The sequence below is a fragment of the Lepus europaeus genome, chromosome 14 (assembly GCF_033115175.1).
Source record: "Lepus europaeus isolate LE1 chromosome 14, mLepTim1.pri, whole genome shotgun sequence".
NCBI lineage: Eukaryota > Metazoa > Chordata > Mammalia > Lagomorpha > Leporidae > Lepus > Lepus europaeus.
The window spans coordinates 50,179,129-50,203,866 of NC_084840.1; the positions used below are offsets into that span (position 1 = coordinate 50,179,129).

At 43.3% G+C, this 24,738-nt stretch overlaps 2 protein-coding genes across 2 annotated transcripts; one reads left to right on the forward strand and one right to left on the reverse strand.

The window, feature by feature from the left end:
• EXOC8 (exocyst complex component 8) lies at positions 1-5,201 on the reverse strand. Its single transcript, XM_062210607.1, has one exon. The coding sequence runs from the start codon at positions 5,015-5,017 to the stop codon at positions 2,834-2,836; it is 2,184 nt and encodes a 727-aa protein (XP_062066591.1). The 5' UTR covers positions 5,018-5,201; the 3' UTR covers positions 1-2,833.
• SPRTN (SprT-like N-terminal domain) lies at positions 5,119-23,828 on the forward strand. Its single transcript, XM_062210608.1, has 5 exons — positions 5,119-5,861; positions 7,060-7,159; positions 14,176-14,304; positions 20,385-20,652; positions 22,916-23,828. The coding sequence occupies exons 1-5, from the start codon at positions 5,641-5,643 to the stop codon at positions 23,659-23,661; spliced, it is 1,464 nt and encodes a 487-aa protein (XP_062066592.1). The 5' UTR covers positions 5,119-5,640; the 3' UTR covers positions 23,662-23,828.
• Positions 23,829-24,738: the final 910 nt, after the last annotated feature.

The following is a 24,738-nucleotide window of genomic DNA, read 5'->3' on the forward strand; positions in this document are numbered from 1 at the left end:
AAATTTTAATTTATTTTTACAGAACATTTCAGATTCCCTCATGTCACAGCATAAGCAAAATGTACATATACTAATTTAACCTACACATGAAGTCCCAAATTCCCAATCCTAGATATCAAGTTGCAAAAAGCAAGTGCTGACTTCTATAGGTAGCATTTTTTAAAAAGTCCTCAGCAGTTAAGTGAAATGAGACTTTAATCAAAAAAGAGACTTAATTCCACAGGGCACGCTTTCCCAAACAGCATTTAATTCAATCAAGTCTGTGATTCCGAGCTCCAGTGACAGTGTTCTGCTTGAAGCAGACAAAACAAAGGCAGTCAATGCTAGAGCTGTATATTTCAATATGTACAGCATTTTTGAACTGCATTCAATTTTTAGAGTTTGTTTTGGAGTATAATGAAACAAAAGAATTAGAAGGTCTCAGTCCACTTTGAATATTGCAATTATTGTAATTTTTTTTTTCTGGACACAAAGGTACATTACAACACTGGTGGTCTTGAGTCAACTTCCCACTAATTGATTCAGCAAAAGCTTACTTCCTTCAGTTATAACTCTGATTAAGAGACACATACATTTTAACATAAGAAAACTCTGTACTTCCAGTTTCAAAAAGTAGACAGTTCTATGAAGACAAAACCATTTAAATATGAGTTTACATACACATTTAAGTTTCTACAACTTCATGCCTTAAGAGGAATTTTGATTTCAGAAGTATCATTTCACAGACCAGCATCATGTATTTATACTTGAGTTTCATACAGTATAATGTTATAAAGTGTAAATGGCAAAAATAATCAAATAACATAATTTTACAAAATTCAAGTTTCCAGTCATCTTAAAAAAGTATAATTTAGTTCACAGAGATATTGTTGTAGTTATCTAGAAAATCCTAAAGTTATATGAAAAAAATTAAAATTGTAATTTTTTTTTTTTTAAATTTTTGACAGGCAGAGTGGACAGTGAGAGAGAGACAGAGAGAAAGGTCTTCTTTTTGCCGTTGGTTCATCCTCCGGTGGCCGCCGTGGTAGGCGCGCTGCGGCTGGCGCGGGATGGCAGGAGCCAGGTGCTTCTCCTGGTCTCCCATGGGGTGCAGGGCCCAAGCACTTGGGCCATCCTCCACTGCACTCCCTGGCCACAGCAGAGAGCTGGCCTGGAAGAGGGGCAACCGGGACAGGATCGGTGCCCCGACCGGGACTAGAACCCGGTGTGCCAGCGCCGCAAGGTGGAGGATTAGCCTAGTGAGCCGCGGCGCAGGCCTAAAATTGTAATTTTAATAATTTCAACCTTGTGATTAAACACAGTCAAAAAGAAAATAAAAGGCTGGTCTAGCATAAGTAATCAAGTCAAGGAGTTTTACAACCTTGAGCCACTATTTGGAATCTACTTTAGCTTTTACATAATTTTTACAGTCTTATTAACACCATTTTTATTAAGAAGAAAGAAATGACCTTTTGAAATCATTGGCACCCAAAGTGGCACTTAAGGACAAGAATCACAACTAGGAAAAAAATGAATCTTGGCAAGCACAATTTCTCTCAAAGAATGAAGAATGTCATATAATTAATACACAATGGAAGCAATCATTTAGAAATCTTGGGAAGCTCATATTTATTTTTATTTGTGCGTTACTAACAATCTAAGGTAAGCATTATATTCACTTTCAAAAGCAAAGAAGGAAAGTAAAAAATAAAACAAGAAAAACACAGCACGGAGCATTCCAGGAGTTTGTTCTTTTTTTTTTTTTAAAGAAAAGATTCTCCTCTTCCCTTTCCTCTGGGCACACTATCTCACTTCGGGTCTCTACTTTGTTACAAAAATACAAAACCAAAAACAAATCTCTGCTAAAATTAGTCATGCTCAGTGAGACCACTGAGATTTGCTTATGATTTTTTTTCTACTTTCCCAGCTACTCAGTCCCTAAAATCTAAATAGTTCAGTGAAAAAATTTTTGCATTTGCTTGAAGACAGCCCCTAATAACCTACATTGAAAAGGGAGCTGAAATCACCGGCTGCAGTCAGGATCGTCAAGTTTCCTGTTTTATTATTATTTTTAAATATAACAAAGACAAAAGCTCCAGCTGGAAATTCACACAATTCAGAAACGTGTTGAAAAACATTTATCACAATCTTTAAGATTTCCAAGTAAACGTTCCCAACTCCAATAGGAAACTATGGAGCTGCTAATTAGCAAGTGAAAATAACTAGCCATCAAATTATGTTGGAAATGTCTGAATTTGTATAAAAGCTTCCTCTTACATAGGGACTGGAGAATCTGAGTCCCCAAGCTAGCTAGCTAGATCATGGAGAAAGAATTCTTTTGACTAGAGTTTACTCCAAAACCAACTTTCCCAACTCCTTTCTTTTCCCCAAAAAGTGTTCAATCACACTTCAAGAAGGGGAAGTACTGAGGCAGGGTGTTTTATATGGTACTGTACCCTTTAAGAAACGTAACCGTGTAGTGAACCGGGAAACTTTTCACACACACTTAAACTGATGTATTTGTAGACATATGTATCTGTGCTGAATAAGATACACTGTGAGAAAGTGTGTTTTGGTTCAAAGGAGAAGCTGAAATAACTGTAGTGCGATCATAAACCCATGAGAGAACTAGCATAATTTAAAAGGTCAGTATATGTTTTAACAACTCTGATATTTTTGTTATTTGGGCTTAATTTCACATTCTTTTCCTTTCTGCTTTTGATTTTGCATCTCTGAGGGCACTTTTTACTTGTAAGCTGTGTTTGAGACTATACAGAATATGCTAAATACAACAATATAAATATAAATAACATATAAGCACTATAATCTGTACACGTATGAACAGACTCAAGTCTCAGACTACTGATGTTGTGCTTTCAGGATTCACCCGCATGAGTCTAGATGCGTTCCTCAGGTCTTGGAGTTGCTTAGCAGGTTTCCCCACACCTTCTTCAAACCTTTTCTCCACCACAGGGAGCACTGTTTCATACAGAAAGGACGCATTCTGTCGGATAAAAGCCTTCTTCTCTGGGTCCTGCTCACACCGAAGACTATAGTCCACGTGCTGAACAGCCACCAAAATGATTTCCACCAGGCTCTCCAACAGCACCATGTGCAGCTCTGGGAAATACAGCTTTAAGGCCTCTTCCAAAAACGCCATGGTCTGTTTGGTGAAAGCAACCACTGTGTAACTTAGGTTCACCCAGCAGTCATCCCCTGTGTACTGCTCAAAGTTACTTACCCCGCAACTTTTCATTTCTTCTTTGAGCTTGCCCAGGGCCTCTGGAGTCATCAAGTTCATCCTCCTCCACATCTCCTCCGAGTTGCGATGCTTGGTGGCTTCAATGATGATTTCTTTGTAACTGTGCAAGGCCCCCTGGATGTCTTTCACCAGAAGGGCATGGATGATGAAGGTGAGGTCTAGTCCAATATCACCCAGCTGCTGGCAGTGCTCCTTAGCCACTTTGACACACTCTGCTGCCGTAGAGAGGCTCTCCTTGCTATCAAACACCTGCTTGCTGAAAGCGTCCACGAACATGCCCATGGCTGATCTCGCCCAGACCACAAAGGCAGAGTAGCAGCCACTGTCGGTGCCGGCGAAATCTGTCTCAAATTCTCTGGCAGTCTCAAGAAGACACGTAAAGAAGACATGGCACAGCTTATGAATATAGAGCAAAGTGGCACCTTCAATACGAAGCTGACGGATGGCCGTATGCACGGCTGCCGCTCTGTTTCTCAAAAACAGCTCGCAAGCCTTTGTGCACTGGCCAAGCCGGATCAGCTGAGAAACCGCCCTGCGAGTAGCCTTGGGCCCACCTCGCAAGGAACGATCTGGGGACAGTTCAAAAACCAGCACCTCTGTGAGCTGCCGGACCCGCTCATCCACCTTGGCCCTGAGTTCTTTTACAGGAGGTGGGCTGGGCTTGTCTTCTAGGTAATGATTCAACTTATCTAACAGGTCAACGGCCCCCTCAAAGTCCCTCTGAGCAATGCACACATCCAGGTCTTCAGGTAACTCCTGGATCCATTCCATCGATAGGTCCACCTTCTCCTCCTCTACCTCGGGGACGGCTGGTTCTTCTTCTTCATCATCCTCAAACGGGTTCGTGGCCTTGGAGGTCACTTGGGGAGGCCCTCTAGGGGCCGCTGCTTCCTCCTGTTCCCTTCGTCTTTTTTCACTGAGGGCCCTCTTGGTTTCTTCCAGCACCTCCAGCCACTCTCGTTTTATTTTGGCATTTTCTGCCTGAAAAATACGACTCTCGGGGAACATCAGCAGCTTGAACATGTCCTTCATGGGTGGGTTGTCCTTGACATTGACCACGGCCAGGCCATCTAGGGGATAGAGAGCATTGTAGCGATACATCCCCCGCCGCTGGGGCAGCCAGGTGGCCACCAGCAAACAGTCGTTCATGAGAAAGCCGTGCACCCGCTGCAGCTGGGCCATGTGATCCGCTTCGTATTCCACCAGGTCCCCGTTGTACACCAGGTACTGCCCCGGGGTCTCCAGCAGGTGCCTGCAGCCTTCCACCTTCTCAAGCAGGGTGGTGAGAGTGCGCTGCTTTCCTTCCTCGCCCGGGCCGGAACTGTCACGCGAGGCGCCCCCGGGGCTGGGAAAAAAGCCGGCCTGGCCTCGGAGGTGGTCTCGGCCCCCGGCGCCACCCGCCCCCTCCTCCCCGCCGGAGGCGGCGCCGGCTCCCGCGGCGGCGGCGGCCGCGGCCGGCAGCAGGGTGAGCGGGATGCTCTCCAGGCTGCTCTTCTGTTCCGTCAGGAGATGGCTGAGCTGGTACATCTCGCTCTCCAGGTAGGAGATCTCGCGGGCCGTCTCTATGAACTGCCGGTAGTTCTGGTAGACGTTGCGTTTCAGGTTTTGCGCTGTCTCCTCCGCCAAAGCCTGGATGCGCTGCCGGTGCTCCTGGAGGTCCCGGTCCCCGTCCGACTGCTGCGAGAGCTGCTTCACGTACAGCCGTGCCTCAAAGCCCCCTGATTCTAGCTGCCGCCGCAGGCGGCTCGCTCCACTGTCCGACATCGCCATCGCCATTTCCGTCTGGGTCTCAGGCAGCCGCTGTCACTGGTCGCCACTGCTGTGGAGACCCACCCAACTCCAGCCGAGCTCCAGGGCTTAGGAAGCAAAGATGCGAGCAAGACGAGTACGCCTGCGCCCGGGTCTGAGCTGCTCACACTGCGCCTGCGCAAGCGGCTGAGTGCAGACCGTACGACTGCGCAGGATTGCCCGCGAACTACAGCGCACGCGCAGGAGGAGTTATTGCGGAAGCGGGGAGAGGGCGAGAGAGCGAGGCTTAAGTACTGCGCATGCGCAGAGCTTGACGTTGGGGTTTGAAGTTCCTGGTGAAGCGTAAACGCGATAACTAGCTTCCTGAAACCGTCCTCGGGCCGAGCCCCGGGTTCTGCTCCAGTTTCGGAGGTGTCACGGCTGGTTTCTTGTTTAAGCCCTAGAATCTTGCCGTCGGCGTTCGGAGCAAACTCGGTTCTGGTTCCTGTTCTCAGTTCAGGTTTCCCCGAGTTCTCGCGAGACTGGCAGAGCGACCCCGAGAGCAGCCCGAGAACCGGTATCCTAGGAGTTTGAAGCCTCGGAAACGTTTTTGCGGCCTGAGTCGGGAGTCAGCCTAACGCCAGTGAGCCCCGACTGGGATCCTGGCGGTGATGGATGAGGACCTGGTTTTGGCACTTCAGCTTCAGGAGGAGTGGAACTTGCAGGTTGCGGAGCGCGATGGCGGCCAGGAGCCCCTGTCGCTGGTAGACGCGTCCTGGGAGTTGGTGGACCCCACGCCGGATTTGCAGGCCCTGTTTGTGCAGTTCAACGACCGGTTTTTCTGGGGCCAGCTGGAGGCCGTGGAGGTGAAGTGGAGCGTGCGCATGACCCTGTGAGTCCCGAGCCCCGCGGGGGGAACCGAGGCGGAGGGGGCCGCACTTCTTGCCTGCCAGTCCCAGGGGAGTTAAACCTGAGCGTTTGGCTTTGGACCCTTGATGTGTGTCTCCCTTCTTATCCAGTTCAAACAGCTAAGAACGCCACTGTGGTTGGAATTAGGACGTAATGAGGGGGAAAAAGACCAAAAGAAGAAAAAACAAAAGACAGCTCGCCCCACTTGAAAGTAACACGTTTCTAACCTTCCTATGCTAGTGCTCTAGAAAACAAGAGGGACAAGCTCTCAGATCTTTCCAGAAAGGGAGCCGGGGACGCAGAAAAACTCCCGAAGGCTGCGTGGTGGCCTAGTTAACAAACCACCACTTGGTGTAGTGAGCTAGTGTTTTGGAATGGGGAGGGAGCTGAGGTTTCCATATTTCTCGACTCAGGAGCTCTTTGGTGATGCTTCTAAAAGGATCCCCTCTCTACATATGAAGTTTGAGAGCTCCTGATTTGAGTTGGTAATCTGCACATTATCAGAGTTAAATTTCAGTTACCACTTTGCCATGCTTCTTTTGTTGACCGAGAAAGACAGAGATTTTCCATTTGCTGGTTGTCTTCCTAAATATCCACAACAGGGGGGTGGGGTGAGGTTGGGGGTGGGGTGGGGGTAGGCCAGATTGAATGCGAGAGCTAGGAACTCCATCTTGGTCTCCAACACAGGTGACAGAAACTCCAGTAGTGGGGCCATCCTCTGCTGTCTCCCAGGGGCATTCGCAGGGAGCTGGTCACTGAAGCAGGGGCTGAACCTGCTGTGTCACAGTGCCTGCCCCCCATGGTTGTTCTTGCAAAACAACCTACAGTAAGACAGATTAAGGTGTGATACAAAATTGTGTTTAAAGTACAAATCTCCTTCATATATGCTGCTTGTTCACCACCACAAACTGATTATAGCTTGTGGGGGGAAGAGGCTTAGAATAGAACAGGATTGTCCTGGATGAGCTATTGCATGCAGCCTGGCAATGGTATGGGAAGCCATTGCTCTTCATGAACTGAGATGAAACACTAGTGTCTGTTCCCAAAGAGGATATCCTTTCCAGAAAGCTCTCTCCCCATAGAGTTCTCCTGTCAGCTCTCAAGAATGTATAAGGATTTGTTTGGTCTCTCTTGTATCTGCTTGATAACTGTAACCCATTTTTGTGGTGGTTGTTTTCCAGGTGTGCTGGGATATGCAGCTATGAAGGAAGTGGTGGGATGTGTTCCATCCGTCTTAGTGAACCCCTTTTAAAGTTAAGACCAAGAAAGGATCTTGTAGAGGTATTCTTTGAGTAAACCTGATTCTTAGCTCAGTAATTTACAGATTCTTGTCATTGATTTAGATTGCTTTGAACTAACTTCTGCATTTAAAAAGAAACATTTTTCTCATAGTATGCACTTGAGTTATGGGGCAAATAATAATGAGTACCTAATACTTTTACAGTGATTCAAAGTTAAGAAAGGCTTTTAGATGTTTTATCTCGTATCTTATTTAATCTTTATGATAGCCCTATGTGTTGTGATCTTCAGTTTTTAAAAAAGATTTTTTTTTTTGAAAGGCAGAGTTAGAGGGAGAGATTGATTGATTGATTGATTGATATTCCATCTGCTGGTTCACTCCCTAAATGACTGCAACAGCCAGTGCTGGGCTAGTCCAAAGCCCAAAGCTTGGGTGTCCCACATGGGTGGCAGGGGCCCAAGCATTTGGACCATCTTGCACTGCTTTCCCAGGGACCTTCCCAGGGACTGGATCAGAAGTAGAACAGTTGAGATTCAAACTGGTGCTGCTATGGAATGCTGGTGTCACAGGCAGCAAGTTTACCTGCTGTGCCGCAATGCCGACCCCATCTTCATTTTAAATGAGGAAGTGAAGGTTTGGAGGCGTTAAGTAATTTGTTTAAGTTCCATATTTAGATGCAGAGAACCACCTAGAATCCAGGTTTTCCTGCTGAGACACAGAAATGTTCATGATCCTCTGTTAAATCACCGTGTTGCTGGGTTGGCAGCTGAAGTCAGCCGGAGGGCACACTTCACATCCAGGGCTGTGATCACTCTTGCTAGCAAAACAGAGCAGAGGGACCACTGTGCTTACTTTAGGCATCTACTAAACGTAACTTGGGTTGGACTAGGTAGACACCCAGTGTGCTCCCAGTGGGATTTGTCCTGCTGCAGTAATATGCCTTGGGAAATCTACACAGAAGAGCCTGGAGTGGTAAATATGTTAAACATAAACATGCCTGGAAATTGTGAAGGATGCTATTTTTAAGCATAATAAAAGGTAATAGGTTTCACAATATGGAAATACTTAACACTACTGAATTAGTTACATAAAAAGGTTAATATGGTAAATTGTATATTATGTGTTTCTTTTTTGATCACATTTTGTGGAAAAAAAAAAAAAGTAAGTAGCTGCTAAGTATAAAATGGCTCAACAGAAATACTTGGTTAATGAAAAAGGAGGAATAAAGAACAAAGCCCAGATGACAAAGAGGAAAGTAGGCATAAACAGTATCCATTATTACATTAAATGTAAGCAAGCTAAACACTTCAGTTAAAGATACGGAATAACAAAAAGGTTGAGGGCTGTCACTGTGGCACAGTGGGTTAAGTCTCCGCCTGCAGCACCAGCATCCCATATGGACTCTGGTTCATGTCCTGGCTGCCCCACTTCCAATCCAGCTTCTTGCTAATGGCCTAGGAAAGCAGTGGAAGATGGTCCACGTCCTTGGGCCCCTGCACCCACGTGGGAGACCTGGGTGAAGCTCTTGGCTCCTGCATTCGGCCTGGCCCAACCCTGGCCACTGTGGCTATTTGGGGAGTGAACTAGCGGATTGAAAATACCCCTCTCTGTAACTCTTGACTTTCAAATAAATAAATAAATCTTAAAGAAAAAAAAAAAAAAAAAAGGTTGAGCATCTCTAATCTGAAAATCCAAAATGTTTTAAAAATCCAAGACGTTTTTAGTACCAGCAAGATGCTACAATGGAAAATTCCACACCTAACTTGATGTCGCAGCAGAAACTCAAGTACCCTAAAAACAGCATGTAAAATTACCTTCAAGCTACATGTCTTAAGGTATATATGAAACAAATTAATTTTGTGTTTAGACTTAGGTACTATCCCCATGATGTCTCATTATGTAAGTGAAAATATTTCAAAATCCAAAATAGTTTTGGTCACAAGCATTCCAGATAAGGGATACTCAACCTATATTAGATTAAAAGAGGCGTAATTATAGTAAAGATGTACACATGTTAAGAGAATGGAAAATTATGTCATCCAGACATTTTGCAACAGAAAGCTATTATGGCTATATTAATATCTGACTAAAAAGGGGCTGGTGTTGTGGCATAGCAGGTAAAGCCTCTACCTATGATGCCAGCATCCCATATGAGCGTTGGTTCGTGTCCTGGCTGATCCACTTCCAATCCAGCTCCATGCTAGTGGCCTGGGAAAAGCAGAGGAAGTTGGCCCAAATGCTTGAGCCTTTGCCATCCATGTGGGAGACCTGGAAGAAACTCCTGACTCCCGACTTCGGTCTGGCCTAGCCCTGGCTTCTTGTGGCCATCTGGGGAGTGAACCAGAAGATGGGAGATTCTCTCTCTCTCTCTCTCTCTCTCTCTCTCTCTCTTTTTCTTCCTCTCTTTCTGTAACTCTGACTTTCAAATAAATAAATATTAAAAAAAAAATCAGACTGAAAAACCTCAAGGACACAGGTTTTACTAGAAAGGGGACATTTTATAATGATGATAAGTTTATTAAACAAAAACATGACTGTGAAAGGTAGTATAGTTTTAAGTTCTTTGAAACATAAATTTGGAGGTGCAAAAACACAACTATTTTAGTAATTCAACAAGCAGAAAAAATAGTACACATAAACCAAAAATTTGAACAGCATTATTAACCAAATCAGCCTTATAAGGAGCCCTAATTGGAAGACTATCTATGTGATAAATGTGTATTGTATAAATGATTAAACATATGAACTTTTTTTTTTTTAAACTGCTGAATGGGAGGATTAGAAATGGCCGCTAGTCCTGTGAGGGGAGCATTTCCTGTCGGCAGAAAGCCATAGCATCAGCCTGGTCAAGCACAGAGGACGAATGTATTGCAAATACTTAATTGACTCATAATGAATGGGATTCAGAAAAGGAAAAGAAGTCAAGATTTATAAATACAGATTTTATTAGTACTACTACCACTCTTACCCACTCACTCTTCAACACCTTTTGTGTGCCTGACTTTGTTTCTTTTTTTTTTTTTTTTGACAGGCAGAGTGGACAGTGAGAGAGAAACAGAGAGAAAGGTCTTCCTTTTTGCCGTTGGTTCACCCTCCAATGGCCGCTGTGGCCGGCGCACCGCACTAATCCGAAGGCAGGAGCCAGGTGCTTCTCCTGGTCTCCCATGGGGTGCAGGGCCCAAGGACTTGGGCCATCCTCCACTGCCTTCCCGGGCCATAGCAGAGAGCTGGCCTGGAAGAGGGGCAACCGGGACAGAATCCGGTGCCCTGACCGGGACTAGAACCCGATGTGCCGGCGCCGCAAGGCGGAGGATTAGCCTGTTGAGCCGCTGCGCCGGCCCTGTGTGCCTGACTTTGAACTAGATTAATTGTAGCCATTACCCTAGAGCAGGTAGGAACTTTTCCCATGTCTCATTCTTAATAAATAATAGATCCTTGGTTTAGGCTCTAGTCCCTGGCTCTCAAGGTCTTATTCTGTCCCCTGTATCACTCAGCCTCATCAATACTGCCTTATAGCTATTCCTACTGCTCATTAAAATCTGGAGAGCTGAGCCTTAAAGGACAGATTGGACTATGGACAAGAAGAGATAGTAGACTACTCTTGGCAGAATGTAAGGGAGTTTTATGAACAAAAGAGAACTCGTGACATATTTAGGACCAGAAATTGTTGCCTTTGACCAGGTAGAACATTAATGGGAAACAAGTATGTTGGGACCATATTATAGAGCTTGACTCTAGCTAAATATGGAAAGCAGTAGGTATATAAAGCTAAAAATGTTTTGTATGGTGTCATGTATTATTTTCAAAATGTGTTTAATGTTTAATTGAACCCAAAATCAGCACTCTAAATTTGTTTCTCCTTTATAAGAAAATTGTCAGTATTTTAAAAGGTTGGCAAAGTTTTGAAATGTAGAGTGGCCTTTGTTGAGTATGAATCTTTTGAATTGAATTTCATTTACTTGAAAAATAAAGTTCTTTTTAAGAAACACAGTTAATAATTTTAAAAGGGACATTTTCATAATGACCATGTTAAAATGTGTAATTTTCCCCATTTTTCTTTTCAACCTAATTTTATAAGACTAAAATTCATTATTGCAAGTTAGTTCTTCTATGAAAATTATGCTTTAAAAATTTTGGGGCCGGCGCCGCGGCTCAATAGGCTAATCCTCCACCTTGAGGCGCTGGCACACTGGGTTCTAGTCCCGGTTGGGGTGCCGGATTCTGTCCCGGTTGCCCCTCTTCCAGGCCAGCTCTCTGCTGTGGCCCGGGAGTGCAGTGGAGGATGGCCCAAGTGCTTGGGCCCTGCACCCGCATGGGAGACCAGGAGAAGCACCTGGCTCCTGCCTTTGGATCAGTGCGGTGCGCCAGCCGCGGTGGCCATTGGAGGGTGAACCAACGGCAAAGGAAGACCTTTCTCTCTGTTTCTCTCTCACTGTCCACTCTGCCTGTCAAGAAAAAAATTCTGGAAGATTTTGAAGAAAGTATGCTTTTGAATATTGTTATGATTTTTATTTTTTAAAAAAAATCATATTTGTATTTTTTAGAGCAAAAAGCCTTAGTAATCCTGAATGCTTTCTAAAATTTTACACATAAACTTCTCTATCCTTGAAGTGAAATAAACAGTAGGTTTTATTGTGTGTTTAAAATTTTACATGAATTGAAACCCTAAGACTAGAATCTTGTTCTATGCCTGTCCTTCTCTGTCCTGAGCTTCCTGCCTACTATAGGAACTATCATTAGTTCCTTAACTTTTTCTTTCATTTTTCTGGTTTTATTTTTATTTTTATTTTTTTTGACAGACAGAGTGGATAGTGAGAGAGAGAGACAGAGAGAAAGGTCTTCCTTTTTGCCGTTGGTTCACCCTCCAATGGCCACTGCACTGCGGCTGGCACACCGCACTGATCCAAAGGCAGGAGCCAGGTGCTTCTCCTGGTCTCCCATGGGGTGCAGGGCCCAAGGACTTGGGCCATCCTCCACTGCCTTCCCGGGCCATAGCAGAGAGCTGGCCTGGAAAAGGGGCAACCGGGATAGAATCCGGCGCCCCAACCGGGACTAGAACCCGGTGTGCCGGCACCGCAAGGCGGAGGATTAGCCTGTTAAGCCACGGCGCCGGCCTTCATTTTTCTGTTTTACAAATACTTCCATTCATTTACTATTCCCCTCTACCACATACACTATATATATATATATATATATATATATATATATATGATTTACTAATTTATTTGAAAGGCAGAGAGAGAGAGATCTTCCATCTGCTGATTCTCTCCTAAGAGAGAAGTTGTTGCCGGGAGTTGTGCTGATCTGAAGCCAGGAACCAGGAGCTTCTTCCGGGTCTCCCACGTAGGTGCAGGGGCCCAAGGACTTGGGCCATCTTCTACTGCTTTCCCAGGCCATAGCAGAGAGCTGGTTCAGAAGAAGAGCAGCAGCTGGGACTGGAACCAGCACCCTTATGTTATGCTGACACTGCAGATGGTGGCTTTACCTGCTACGCCACAGTACCGGCACCCACACAATGTATTTTTTAAAGATTATTTATTTGAAAGGCAGAGTTACAGAAAAAGAGGATACACACACACACACACACTCACACACATACACATCTTCCATTTACTGTTTCACTCTCCAAATGGCCACAACAGCAGGAGCTGGGCTGGGCTGAAGCCAGGAGCTTCTCTGGGTCTACCATGTGGGTAAAGGGGCCCTAGCATTTGGACTATCTTCTGCTGCTTTCCCAGGGACATTATCAGGGAGCTGGGGGACACAAACTGGTGTCTGTATAAAATACTGGCGTCACAGGCGGTGGCTTTACCCACTACACCAAAATGCCAGCCCCTGTACTTTATCTTTTTCCTATATTTTGGCACTTCCTCCAAATAATCTCATAGAACTTTTTTTCATTTTTTTTGGCTGCATAGAATTCCATCTTGTAGATGTACTATAGTGCATTCAGCTGAGCTTCTATTGCTAAACGCTTGAGTTATTTCTAATCTTTCGCCATTATAAACAGTGCCACAAAAAAATATGCTTTGCATATATGACCTTTCATGTTAGGCTGGGTATTGCTGGCTCAAAGGATAAATGAATTTGTAATTTTGTTAGATACCACCAAATTCTCCACAGAGGGTGTACCATTTCACACTTTGCCGGCAATGTGTGGTGAAGTTTATTTTCTCTTAGCTTTACTAACAATGTCAAGCTTTAGGGGTTTTGCCAATCTTGATAAGCAAGAAATAGTATCCTAATATACTATTTTTTTTAATTTTTGACAGGCAGAGTTAGAGAGAGAGACAGAGAGAAAGGTCTTCCTTTTTCCACTGGTTCACCCCCTAAATGGCTGCTACGGCTGGTGCGCCACGCTGATCCGAAGCCAGGAGCCAGGTGCTTCCTCCGGGTCTCCCATGCGGGTGCAGGGTCCAAGGACTTGGGCCATCCTCCACTGCATTCTCGGGCCACAGCAGAGAGCTGGCCTGGAAGAGGAGCAACCAGGACAGAATCCGGTGCCCCGACTGGGACCAGAACCCGGGGTGCCTGCGCAGCAGGGGGTGGATTAGCCTAGTGAGCCGTGGCACCGGCCCTAATATACTATTGATTCACATTTCTCTTATAAATGAAGTTGAGCAGGTTTTCATATGTTTATGGATCACTTATACCTCGTGAACTCTGTAACCTTTGTCCATTTTAAAATGGAAGTGTTATTTCTCTTTTCTCATTAGGAACCCTTTATAATATTAGTAATTAATAACCTATGGTATGAATTACATGTATCTTTTTCTGAGTTTCTCTTTCATATTAATGAATAAATTGTTTCCTATCAGAATTATAAAGTTTTTGTTGTAGAATTCATTTATATTTTCTTCTGGATTTTGATTAATAGAAGCCTTCCTGGACAAAGGAGTTCTTAACCTGGGAGCTACGAAGCTTCAGATGTTATATGCAACAGTTTTGAATGTGTGCTTACAAAAGTTTTCTTGAAAGGTGGTTCATGATTTTTATCAGTTTGAGCCTGTGATCAAAATGTTCCGTAACAAATTGATCTGATTGTTTTCTGTTTCAGACTCTCTTGCATGAAATGATACACGCCTATTTATTTGTGACTAATAATGATAAAGACCGGGAAGGACATGGTCCAGAGTTTTGTAAACATATGAATCGCATCAACCACCTGACTGGAGCCAATATAACGGTGTGTAAAGCCCTATGTATTTATGATGTTTAGTAGCTATTAATTCAGTAGCTCCTGAGATTTAATTAAAAATATAGGAATAGCAAGAAACAAACACTATGAGGATTTTCAGCCGTGAATGAAAGTCCTAGAGTAGAAGATGCTGATTGTTTTGTCTGAGCTTACATGGTAGAAGGGCAGCAGAGCAGCAGTGTGCCTGAGACCTCTGACTTCCTATAGGTCAACATTTAAAAAAAAATTAACTAATTTATTTATTTGAAAGGCAGAGAGACAAATAGAATTGTTGTCATTGGTTCACTCCTAAATGCCTGTAACAGCCAGGGCTGGGCCAGGCCATAGCCTGGAGCCTGGTACTCAACCCAGGTTTCCCACGTGGGTAGCAGGAACCCAGTTAAGCTATTACTGTTGTCTCCCAGGCAGCAGAGTGTGCATTAACAGAAAGCTGGCATTAGGATTGGGATGTGGGAATTGACTCCATATACTCTGATATGGAAGGCAGGTGTTCCACCAGAGACTGACCTCTTAGGCCAAACACTTGCCCTGTAGGTCAACATTTTATGCAAAGGTAATTCAGGCATGCAACACCTCTCCTCTGGAATGTTAAAAGGATCTCTGAGGTTATATTTGAGAGATTGTAGGGTTTTGTTTTTTTTTTTTTTTTTAAGATTTTATTTATTTTGGGAGGTAGAGTTACAGACAGAGAGAAAGGGAGAGAGAGAGAAAGGTCTTCATCCACTGGTTCACTCCCCAAACAGCCTCAATGGCCAGAGCTGAGCTGATCCGAAGCCAGGCACTTCTTCCCAGTCTCCCACTTGGGTACAGGGCCATCTTCTGCTTTCCCAGGCCATAACAGAGAGCTGGATCGGAAGAGGAGCAGGCAGGACACGTACTGATGCCCATTTGGGATGCCGGTGCTTCAGGCAGAGGCTTAGCCCACTATGCCACAGCACCAGCCCCTGTAGTTTCTTTCAGTCCATCCTATATTCTGGTAGTATTTCATATGTCACTTCCTTCACCAGAAATCTTTTTCATTCATATCTCTGCATAGTATTGTAGCAGGTGGCAAAGCCTGGGGTCAAAAAAGCATGAGCCGTCAGACTACTGGGGTTCAAATGCGCCTTCACTAATGATTAACCTTGTGAGCTACTTAGCTCTTCTAGGTCTTATTTTACTCACATGGCAGATGGGGGGTGATAATAATACCTATGTATTGGAGCCTTGTGAGGAGAAAGAATTAGAGGAGAAAACACATGCCAAACATTTTAGCACAATTTTGGCACTAATTAGTCATTTTTATTGTATTCATTTTATTAAATAATTATTAAATAATCATATTCTTCATATCCCCAACCCCAACTCTCCTGCTTGTGTCCTGTGTTTCTGTTTAACTGAATTTTTTACCTCCCTGCCCTCCTTATGTGTGTCCCTTCCTTAAAGTGTGCTCGCTCTTCTAATTTGTATCACAGTGTCCTTCATCTTTCCAATGGGATGTAACTTCTCCCTCTTTTTGAATCCCCTCAACAGAGATATTAACCTTTCACAATGTTTATTTTACTTTTATACTTCTGAACACAGGATAGCTTTTACTCTTCTTTATGTATATCTAGGTAAAGATGTAAAGTACCCTTCATGGGATTAGCAAATATTAAATTGAACCGAGTAGAATATGAATTCCAACATAGATTAAATTCTGTGTGTGTGTGTGTGTGTATTTTTACAAAATTTTATTCATTTATTTGAGAGAGTTCTTGTTTACTGGTTTACTCCCTAAAGGATTAAAATGCTTGAGGCAGGATCAGGGCCAAAGCTAGAAGCTGGGAATGCAATCCAAGTCTCTCACAAAGGTGGCACTTACTTGAGCCATTATCACTGTCTCCTAGGGTCTGTACTAGCAGGAAGTGGGGCCAGGAGCCAGAGAGGGGAGTCAACCCAGGCACTCCACTGTGGGATGTGGGCATCTTTGTTAGCCTAAATACTCACTTCCAGGTATTTCCTTTCTTTCAAAGTCAGTAAAGGCAGTGTGATGGAAAATGAAAAGTTCTGGACATGGCATTGTGGCTTGGAGGGTTAAGCTGTCACCTGCAGTGCCAGCATGCCATAAGGGCACCAGTTTGAGTCCTGGCTGCTCCACTTCTGATCCAGCTCCCTGCCTGTATGCCTGGGAAAGCTGTGGAAGCTCGCGGCCATTTGGGGAATCTATCATTTTTTGCTTTTCTAAAGACCTAGTTAATTATTGATTACATGTTTCAGTTATTTTTGCACCAGAATAAACTCAAATTCTATATTTTTCCATGCACTTTTGGAAGTACTTTTTTTTTTTTTTAAAGATTTATTTATTTATTTGAAAGAGTTACACAGAGAGAAGAAAGGCAGAAAGAGAGAGTGAGAGAGAGAGGTCTTCCATCCGATGGTTCACTCCTCAGTTGGCCACAATGGCCGGAGCTGCGCTGATCCGAAGCTAGGAGCCAGGAGCTTCTTCTGGGTCTCCTGCTTGGGTGCAAGGGCCCAAGGGATTGGGCCATTTTCTGTTGCTTTCCCAGGCCATAGCAGAAAGCTGGATGGGACGTGGAGCAGAGAGCTGGATGGGACGTGTCTTGAACCGGTGCCCACCTGGGGCCAGGCTGTTAACCCGCTGTGCCACAGTGCCGGCCCCTGGAAGTACTTTCTTATTTATTTATTTATTTGATAGATAGAGTTAGAAAGTGAGAGAGACAGAGAGAAAGGTCTCCCTTCTGTTGGTTCACTCCCCAAATGGCCGCTACGGCCGGAGCTACGCCAGTCCAAAGCCAGGACCAGGTGCTTCCTCCTGGTCTCCCATATGGGTGCAGGGGCCAAGCACTTGGGCCATCCTCCACTGCCTTCCCCGGGCCACAGCAGAGAGCTGGACTGGAAGAGGAGCAACTAGGACTAGAACTGGTGCCCATATGGGATACCAGCACCCCAGGCAGAGGATTAACCAAGTGAGCCACGGTGCCAACCCTGAAAGTACTTTCATAAATGACTAGGTTTAACCCTGGTGTCTTTCCCATTGTTCAGTTGGAAGAGAATATACTCTTTTATCTTGACTGTGTCTTTTTCTTAGGAAAGGTTTTTACAGAGTGAATACCCGTTGGTTCTACAAGTTACATCCTGTTAGAACAAACTTTACAGGGAATCTACTTTCATGCTGTCAGGCAATATTTTATTTTAGTGACTACATTGTTAAATAAAAGTCACATTCCTGGGCTGTAGGAGTTAGAAGAGTTGGAAGCAAAACAGATCTAATTCTCTGTCTTTGTTAGTGGATTATTAAGTGACAGGTTCTGAACATAATGGAGAGGACAGTCCAACATAATCTCTTTGCCCAAAAACTTATGTCCCAGTACCTTCTGCATCTAAAATAAGGTGCAGTATTTGCATGCTTGTCAATTAAAGTAATATTCTTGTTTCTGATAGAGAAATAATATAAAACTGTCAATGGAGTTATAGAAAACTTAGCATTACCTTTTATTAGAAGATAAAGGTCTTTGTTAGAAAAATACTTACACACAGATACTCCTTATTCTTTTTTTTTTTTTTTTTTTTTGACAGGCAGAGTGGACAGTGAGAGAGACAGAGAGAAAGGTCTCCCTTTACCATTGGTTTACCCCCCAATGGCTGCTGCGATAGGCACGCTGCGGCCGGCGCACCACGCTGATCCAAAGCCAGAAGCCAGGTGCTTCTCCTGGTCTCACATGTGGGTGCAGGGACCAAGGACTTGGGCCATCCTCCACTGTACTCCCTGGCCACAGCAGAGAGCGGGACAGGAAGAGGAGCAACCGGGACTAGAACCCGATGTGCCGACTCCGCAGGCGGAGGATTAGCCTCTTGAGCCTCGGCGCCGGCTATATACTCCTTATTCTTATACAAATAGTGATGTGCCGCTGAGAAGACAGAAGAAAAAGTGTATATAGGCACTTAGGATTGACAGTTTCTTTTTAAGAAATTTTTTTTTTTTGTTTTGAGTGGCAGAGAGAGAGAGTTCCCATGCATGTGCTGATTTCACTACCCAAGTCCCTGCAATAGCCAGGTCTGTGCCAGGAGCTGGTAACACAGTACAGGTCTCCCATGTGAGTGGCAGGGACCTAACTTAACTACTTGAGTGTCACCTGCTGCCTCCCAGGGTATGCATTAGCAGGAAGCTGGAATCAGGAGTGGAGCTGGCTCTCAGACCCAGGCACTCCCATATGGGATGCAGGTGCAAGTGGCATCTTAACTACTAATTTAGGTGCCTACTCCATGAGTGGCAATTTTTAAATTATACTCCGCATTGCTAAATGTTTCTGTGTTGGCAGAGCAAACCCTCTTTCAAGTAGAACTGCTTTCTGCTTAGGATCTAAGTTAAGATTTCATTTATAGGGTGAGTGAAAAGAATCTTGCTTAAGGACTGAAAAGAATATTACAAAGAATTTTTCATTTAACTCAATGACTTTTCCTTCACTTGGCAAATACTTACTGAATACCTTTGCTGTGCCGAGCACTACAGTTGTGTTTTATTAGGCATAAGGGCTACAAAAATGAAAACATTCAAATTCTGGAGAATTTTCAGTTTGGTAAGAGAGACACATTTCTGAACAGATAAAATGTTACCCCTAAAGTCTATCACAGAGAGTAGCCAAGAACTTCGAGAATGTGGAAAGCAAGCTTAGCAGAGGCTTCATTGGTTAGGATGCTTGTATGCTAGGGTCAAGCGTTTACAGAAAATAGTTTATTTATTATTTATTTGAAAGGCGGAGTTACAAAGAGGAAAGACAGAGAGAGAGAGAGAGATAGACAGACAGACACTGAGACTCTGATCAATCTGTCTTCCATCCTCTGGTTCACTCCACAAATGACCGCAATGGCCAGAGCTTCTTCCGAGTCTCCCACGTGGGTGTAGGGCACAAGCACTTGGGCCATCTTCCACTGCTTTCCCAGGCACATTGGTAGGGAGCTGGATCAGAAGTGGAACAGGGGTCTCGAATTGGCACTCATATGGGATGCTGGCGTTGCAGGTGGAGGCTTAACCTGCTATACTACAATGCTGGCCCCCAGAACATTTTGGTATGGTTACTTACAGGGAAAATTTCAGTTTATCAGTAACAATGATTCTTATGGTGTTATATATATCAAATCTTTATTTTAATTGATGTTAGTTTTAAAACTTCATTTCTGAGACAGCGTCTATGGAAGGTTTTCATGGATTTTTTTTTTTTTTTTAAGATTTATTTATTTATTTGAAAATCAGAGTTAGAGAAGGAGAGGCAGAGAGAGAGAGAGAGAGAGAGGTCTTCCATCCGCTGGTACACTCCCCAGATGACCCGACGGCGGGAGTTGTGCCAATGCAAAGCCAGGAATCAGAGCCTCCCCTGGGTCTTCCCACGTGGGTGCAGGGCCCCAAGGACTTGGGCCATCCTCCACTGCTCTCCCAGGCTGCAGCAGAGAGCTGGATCAGAAGTGGAGCAACCAGGACTTGAACTGGTACCCATATGGGATACCGACACTACAGGCGGCAACATTTACCTGCTATACCACAGTGCCGGCCCCTAATTTTTTTTTTTTTAAATTTATCTTTGTTTATTTGAAGGACAGAGTTAGAGAGAGCGGTAGACAGAGAGAAAGGTCTTCCATCCGCTGGTTCCATCTGCCCAGGGACTTAGGCTGTCTTCCATTGCTTTCCCAAATGCATTAATAGGGATCTGGATCAGAAGAGGAGCAGCTGGTTCTAGCCCATATGGGATGCTGGCACTTCAGGCCAGGGCTTAGACCCACTGCGCCAAGCGCCTGCCCCGTAGACTTTGTTTTTAAAAGCATTGTCTTCTAAGCTCATGAGTTTGGTGTGTTTTTTTTTTTTTTACACAGTTTAGGAAATATTAAATTAATTGCTGTTATTTTCCATTAGGATGGATTTTTGAGCAGGAACTAAATATAGCCATTGTTTTTCCCAAATTTAAACTTTTCAGAAAGCTCTGGGAAATGGACAGTTTAATCCTCACCCCTGCCAAGACTGTTTATATGCAATATTTTCTTAAAATTGTTAACTTGTACGTTCATCATATACTAAAACTCCTCTCTCAACTCAGGTATACCATACTTTTCACGATGAGGTGGATGAGTACCGGCGACATTGGTGGCGCTGCAATGGGCCATGTCAGTATGAAAAACCGTATTATGGCTATGTCAAACGTGCTACAAACAGGGCGCCCTCTGCTCATGACTATTGGTGGGCCAAGCACCAGAAAACCTGTGGAGGCACTTATATAAAAATCAAGGAACCAGAGAACTACTCAAAGAAAGGCAGAGGAAAGATGAAACTAGGACAGCACCTGGAATCAGCAGGGGAGAATAAAGGTACTTTAATATTTTTCCAACTTTTCCATGATCATAGCTATAATGTAAAGAATTACTATCCTTTAGGAACCAGTATTAAGATAAGCTTGGCTGGCACCGCGGCTCACTAGGCTAATCCTCTGCTTGCGGCACCGGCACCCCAGGTTTTAGTCTCGGTCAGGGTGCCGGATTCTGTCCCGGTTGCCCCTCTTCCAGTCCAGCTCTCTGCTATGGCCCAGGAAGGCAGTGGAGGATGGCCCAGGTCCTTGGGCCCTGCACCTGCATGGGAGACCAGGAAGAAGCACCTGGCTCCTGGCTTCCGATCAGCGCCATGCGGCGGCCATTGGAGGGTGAACCAATGGCAAAAAGAAAACCTTTCTCTCTGTCTCTGTCTCTCTCTCTCACTGTCCACTCTACCTGTCAAAAAAAAAAAAAAAAAAGATAAGCTTAAAGATTGTTCCTAGTATAGAAGTTTTTTTTTTTAAAGATTTATTATTTATTTGAAAATCAGAATTATGTACAGAGAGGAGAGGCAGAGAGAGAGAGAGAGAGGGAGGTCTTCCATCTGATCTTTCACTCCCCAATTGGCCGCAACGGCCGGAGCTGCACCGATCCAAAGCTAGGAGCCAGGTGCTGCTTCCGGGTCACCCACGTGGGTGCAGGGGCCCAAGGATTTGGGCCATCTTCTACTGCTTTCCCAAGCCATAGCAGAGAGATGGACTGGAAGTGGAGCAGCCAGGACTCAAACCGGCGCTCATGTGGGATGCTGGCACTGCAGGTGGCAGCTTTACCCACTACACCACAGCGCCGGTCCCCCTTGAAGTTTTCAAGTGTAGACTTAAGAAAAAAAATTTCATTTTCCATGAAATGATAATAGGAAGATATATTTCTCTATATATAGAAATGAATAAAAGAAATTTTTCCATTGATAATATTTGAAGTAAAGTCCCTTCTCCTATCTTAACCCAATTGAGTTATTAGAAAACAGACAGCAAAAGATTGTCAAATTAAAAATCAGTAATTCAAATAACAGTGCCTGAAGAGCAGGTCCTCACCACACCCCTTCTTATCAGCTGGATTCTGAGTGACTTCCACCATTACTGTATGGGTGGAAAAGGGAAATGACATATTGAGAGGGATTCAGAAAGTTCATGGAAAATGGAATTGGAAGACAATGAGAATTTTCTTTTTTACAAAATTTTTAATGAACATTAAAATTATACATACTTTTGGGATATTCTATACATAAACACTGTATAATGTCTAATCAAGGTAAACAATCTATTTCCTCAAATGTTTAACATTTATTTATGGTGAAAATATCCAAAAATCCTTTGTTATGGTCTTTTTTTTTTTTTAAGAGGACAATTAGAATTTTCCATGAACTTTTTGAAGCTCTCTTATATATGCTGTTTTTTTAAATTAAATATTTTATTGGATAGATTTGAAAGAGTGATAGGGAGAGAGAGAGAACTTCACTGTTTCACTGCCTAAATGGCCATAATGGTTGGGTTTGGGCCAGGCTGAAGCCAGGACCCTAGAGCTCCATCCACGTCTCCCATGTGGGTGGCAGGGCTCCAAGTACTTGGGCTATTTTCCACTGCTTTCTCAGGCACATTAGTAGAGAGCTGGATCAGAAGTGGAGCAGCTGAGACTTGAACCGGTTGCCCATATGGGATGCTGGCACCACAGACGGCAGCTTAACTTACTACTCCACAGTGCCAACTCCAGGATTCTTTATCTAAATATGAGATACATTTAAAAAAAAAAAAAGTTTATTTGAAAGGCACAGAGTTACAGGGAGGCAGAGGCAGAGAGAGAGGAGAGATGTCTTCCATACACTGGTTCACTCCCCAGATGGCTGCAAGGGCTGGAGCTGCGTCCATCCGAAGCCTGGAGCCAGGAGCTTCTTCTGGGTCTCTCATGCAGGTGCAGGGGTCCAAGAACTTGGGCCATCTTCCACTGCTTTCCTAGGCCATAGCAGACTGGATGAGCACCTGGGATTAGAACCGGTGCCCACATTGTAGGTGGTGGCTTTACCCACTATGTTACAGTGCTGGCCCCAAGATACATTTTTTATCTTCTGTGTTTTTTCAGTTTCAGAACTTTGTCTTTTTTTTTCTTTCTCTTAGAGCTTTGCTTTTGAAGATTGTCATTCTGCTGTTAATTGTTAATTATTCTGTGGCTCAAGTTAAATAATATATTTTTGGAAAACTGTCCTTTTCACTTAATATTTACTGTTTCATTCTGAGTTGAAGAAAATTCTTATTTGCTTCTCTTGCAGATAAAACCAGTAGAGGTGAGGCACAGCGATTAATCCCTTTTAGTGGGAAAGGATATGTTCTAGGCAAAACAAGCAACTCACCTTCATCTGGAAAGTTGATCTCTAATGCCTTCAATAAAACCCAAGGTTGTTTAAGTCAAGATCACTCAGGAAATGCCGTAAGACCAAGCTCTAAACTTGAGGTAAAATTTGAACAGAATGGTTCATATAAAAAATCTCATCTGATTTCCCCTGTTCTTAATGCCAATCACCAAAGTGTTTTAAACAACTACTTCTTTAGAGTATCAGTTGCCAACCCAAAAGCTTTCAGAAATGTGAGTGGATCCCCAATAAAAAGCTTAACAGTTGGTGATGCCACTAAAAACTCAAGCTCTTCTAGTTCTCAAAGAATGGCTACATCTTCTAATATGCCCCTAAGAAATTCTTTAAAAGCCGTGGAGTCAGCATCTGTTACTGCATCCCAGGTTGTGAGTGGATCTGAAGATAAAGTCCCAAATAAACGACCCAGGCTAGAAGACAAGACTGTTTTTGACAATTTTTTTATCAAGAAAAGGAAAATACAAAGTGGTGGAAGCGATCAGAAGTGTAGTTCATCTCCTACAACCACAACTCAAAATTCCAGTAGTTCGTCCAGTCAGAGCAAAATGGTTAATTGTCCAGTTTGTCATAATGAAGTTTTGAATTCTGAAATTAACGAGCACTTGGACTGGTGCCTTGAAGATGATAGCATGAAAGTCAAAAACTGAAAAATCCTTGAAAAATGAGTGGGTCTCATGTACCACCTGTTTTACCTCACTAATGTACTTTGTCAGCCATTCAGGAAGTTCTGGTTAAGATAAGATTTGTAGGCTATAATTAGTTCACATAACCAGTATAAAATGTTCTATTTTATATATACATATGACAATATAATTAAAAATATTTTATCTCAAGGTGCTATAGTCACATTTGCCTTATGTATACAATAGCCTAGAGTTCTGTATAATTTTTACATACTTTTGCTCTTTCTTATTCTTAAAAGATTTTAAATCTGTTAAAGGATTTTGAATCTCCTAAAAATATTCATGTGAAAAATTCTGTCAGCTATTTGGTTAAATTGGATATTTATTAAGACTTTTTCCCTGAACTGATGTTAATCTTAGTGATTACCTACTAAAACACAATCTACATTAGAAATTTTTGTAGTTGTTTTAGGGTACTCAGGTTTTTTGTCTTTCTGCTTTTTATTTTTTTAAAATCTTAACAGTAAATATATTTTCTATATTTTAAAGAATTTTATTTCTCTGTTCCACCTTTACTAAAAAGTGGTAGCAGATTTTAGGTTGAAGTAGATAAAGGAATATAGCAAAAATAATTAATGTTTCTTCTAGAATATTACTAGTAACAAATTGCCACTGTAGTTCTGTGAGGTTGGATTTCATACTGAGTTTAGCAAAGTGAGTGGTTAAAATTCAGGGCTGATAAGTAACTGGTATATATAGTTTCACAAAGTTGCCTCATTTGTGTAACAGTGGAAAATTATCTGGAAACAGCATTAACAAACCTTAAGCCAAAAGTTTAGAGCATTACAATAAAAGGAATGCCATTTGTACACTGAAAAATATGTTTTTGTTTTTAAAAATGTCCTTTTCCATGTTACAGCAAAAGGACCGAGATACTTTTATCGTTTTGCTTTTTGTCTCGTACAGCTCGTTGGTACACTCCCCGAGACCTCAGTTCACAAATTTTCTGTTTAACTTTGTCACAGTATGATTTGTACACAGTAAGGTGCCCAACTCTGCAGTGTCCACCTGTGTAACCAATACCCAAATCAAGTTAGAGAA